The sequence below is a fragment of the Cyprinodon variegatus genome, unplaced genomic scaffold, assembly GCF_000732505.1.
Source record: "Cyprinodon variegatus isolate N-32 unplaced genomic scaffold, C_variegatus-1.0 Scaffold740, whole genome shotgun sequence".
NCBI lineage: Eukaryota > Metazoa > Chordata > Actinopteri > Cyprinodontiformes > Cyprinodontidae > Cyprinodon > Cyprinodon variegatus.
This window is the reverse complement of record NW_015151193.1, coordinates 127,016-128,468: the sequence shown is the minus strand read 5'-3', so window position 1 is coordinate 128,468 and position 1,453 is coordinate 127,016. Positions and strand designations below refer to the sequence as shown.

General features: G+C 35.3%; 1 protein-coding gene across 1 annotated transcript in view; it reads right to left on the bottom strand.

The window, feature by feature from the left end:
- atp6ap1l (ATPase, H+ transporting, lysosomal accessory protein 1-like) overlaps positions 1-1,453 on the bottom strand; it is a 20,584-nt gene that overhangs the window by 7,116 nt on the left and 12,015 nt on the right. Inside the window, exon 2 of the mRNA XM_015395432.1 lies at positions 10-29. Coding sequence (XP_015250918.1) covers positions 10-29 — 20 coding nt within the window. The remainder of the gene's footprint in view (positions 1-9; positions 30-1,453) is intronic.

Sequence of the window (1,453 nt, the reverse complement as noted above, 5' to 3'; positions counted from 1 at the left end):
GGATCTTACCTTGGACTACAGATGTTTTGCTGTGAATAAAAGTTACAGGAGAAAATATACTTTAACTTCATGTTGTTACAGACTTTTACATTGTCATTTATCCTCAACCTCATTTTATTAAATGTATTAAACACTTAACAAGCATAAACATAATTAGTCTGGTTTATTAGAGTTTATTTTTAACCAGAAGGTCAGAAAATAACCCTGAACAATAAATCAGAAAAGAACTTTGACCGATAAGAACGGCTCTGAGCAGAAATGGTCTCCAGAGGAGAACTCAGACCTGCTGACTGTTTGCCAGAGACCATCATGGTAACCCCAGCATCACTGGTTGCTTCTTCCTCATATCAGAAAGTCCTCACAGTCACCATCGGGGAATTTGGTTTTTCGAATGACACCTCATGATTATTAATAACCTTCGTCTGATGTTTATCTCTGTGTTCTTAGGAGGTTTTAACAGGTTTTTAAGAAGGAAAGTTAGATTGGAAGCCAGCATAGATCCTGAGGGAAAACTAAGATTAGGATTAATAAATTAAAGAAATGAGCCAATTTTAAGCCAAGAAGACAGCATCTGGTGGGTCAGTGACCCAGCTGGCGACCTGATGGATTAGTGTTGGCCCAAACACTTGGTGATCAGCCCGGATCAGGGTGATGTGCTGCTGATGAGTGGACCGCCTCTGACCCACTTTCCAAACAAATGCCTAAAGCAGAAATAATGCATCAGGAATCAGCTTAACTCCAAACAGGATATCTGATTAATCTTTATTTTCCTTTATTTTAAACCCCCCAGTTATAGATTCAAGCAGCATTAACCCTTTCAGTGCAACTCGCCACGTTGTGTTTTTGGCTGCATGAAGAAAGAGAAAAATCTTTCTGTTTGTTTCAAACATAGGATTATATCAAGAAATCAGAGAGCTGCTTTACTTTGATTCCTAATGAAGGGTCATTATTTCATGATGCTGCCAGAAATTATTTACTTTAAAGTACTTATTTCCATATAATATTTCCCTGTAGTGGAAACACATTTGAAAAAAAAAATATTCTAGCAAAAAAAAAAAAAAAAAATAGTCAAGAATTGCACAGGAACAAGAAAACTTCCCAAAAGTAATACATTTTTCTAATTTTGGTGTGTTTATTTACAAGCAGCTAATAACTGCTTCTTACCATCTAATATAAAATGTCCATATTTGGTGCCTCTTAGTTTATATCTAATTGAACACCAGAGGTACTATGACGGAGTATTAGGGCCAGGCTACAGATTTTTTTCTTTCTATTTCCAGAATGAAGTCGTACCATTATGAGAATAAAGTCGCAAAAATAACAGTCATAATATTACTAGAATAAAGTCATAACATTATGAGAATAAAGTCATAAAATTACAGGAATAAAGTCATAACATTACAAGCATATAGTCGTAAAATTACGAGGATAAAGTGTCTGGAGAGATATGTCA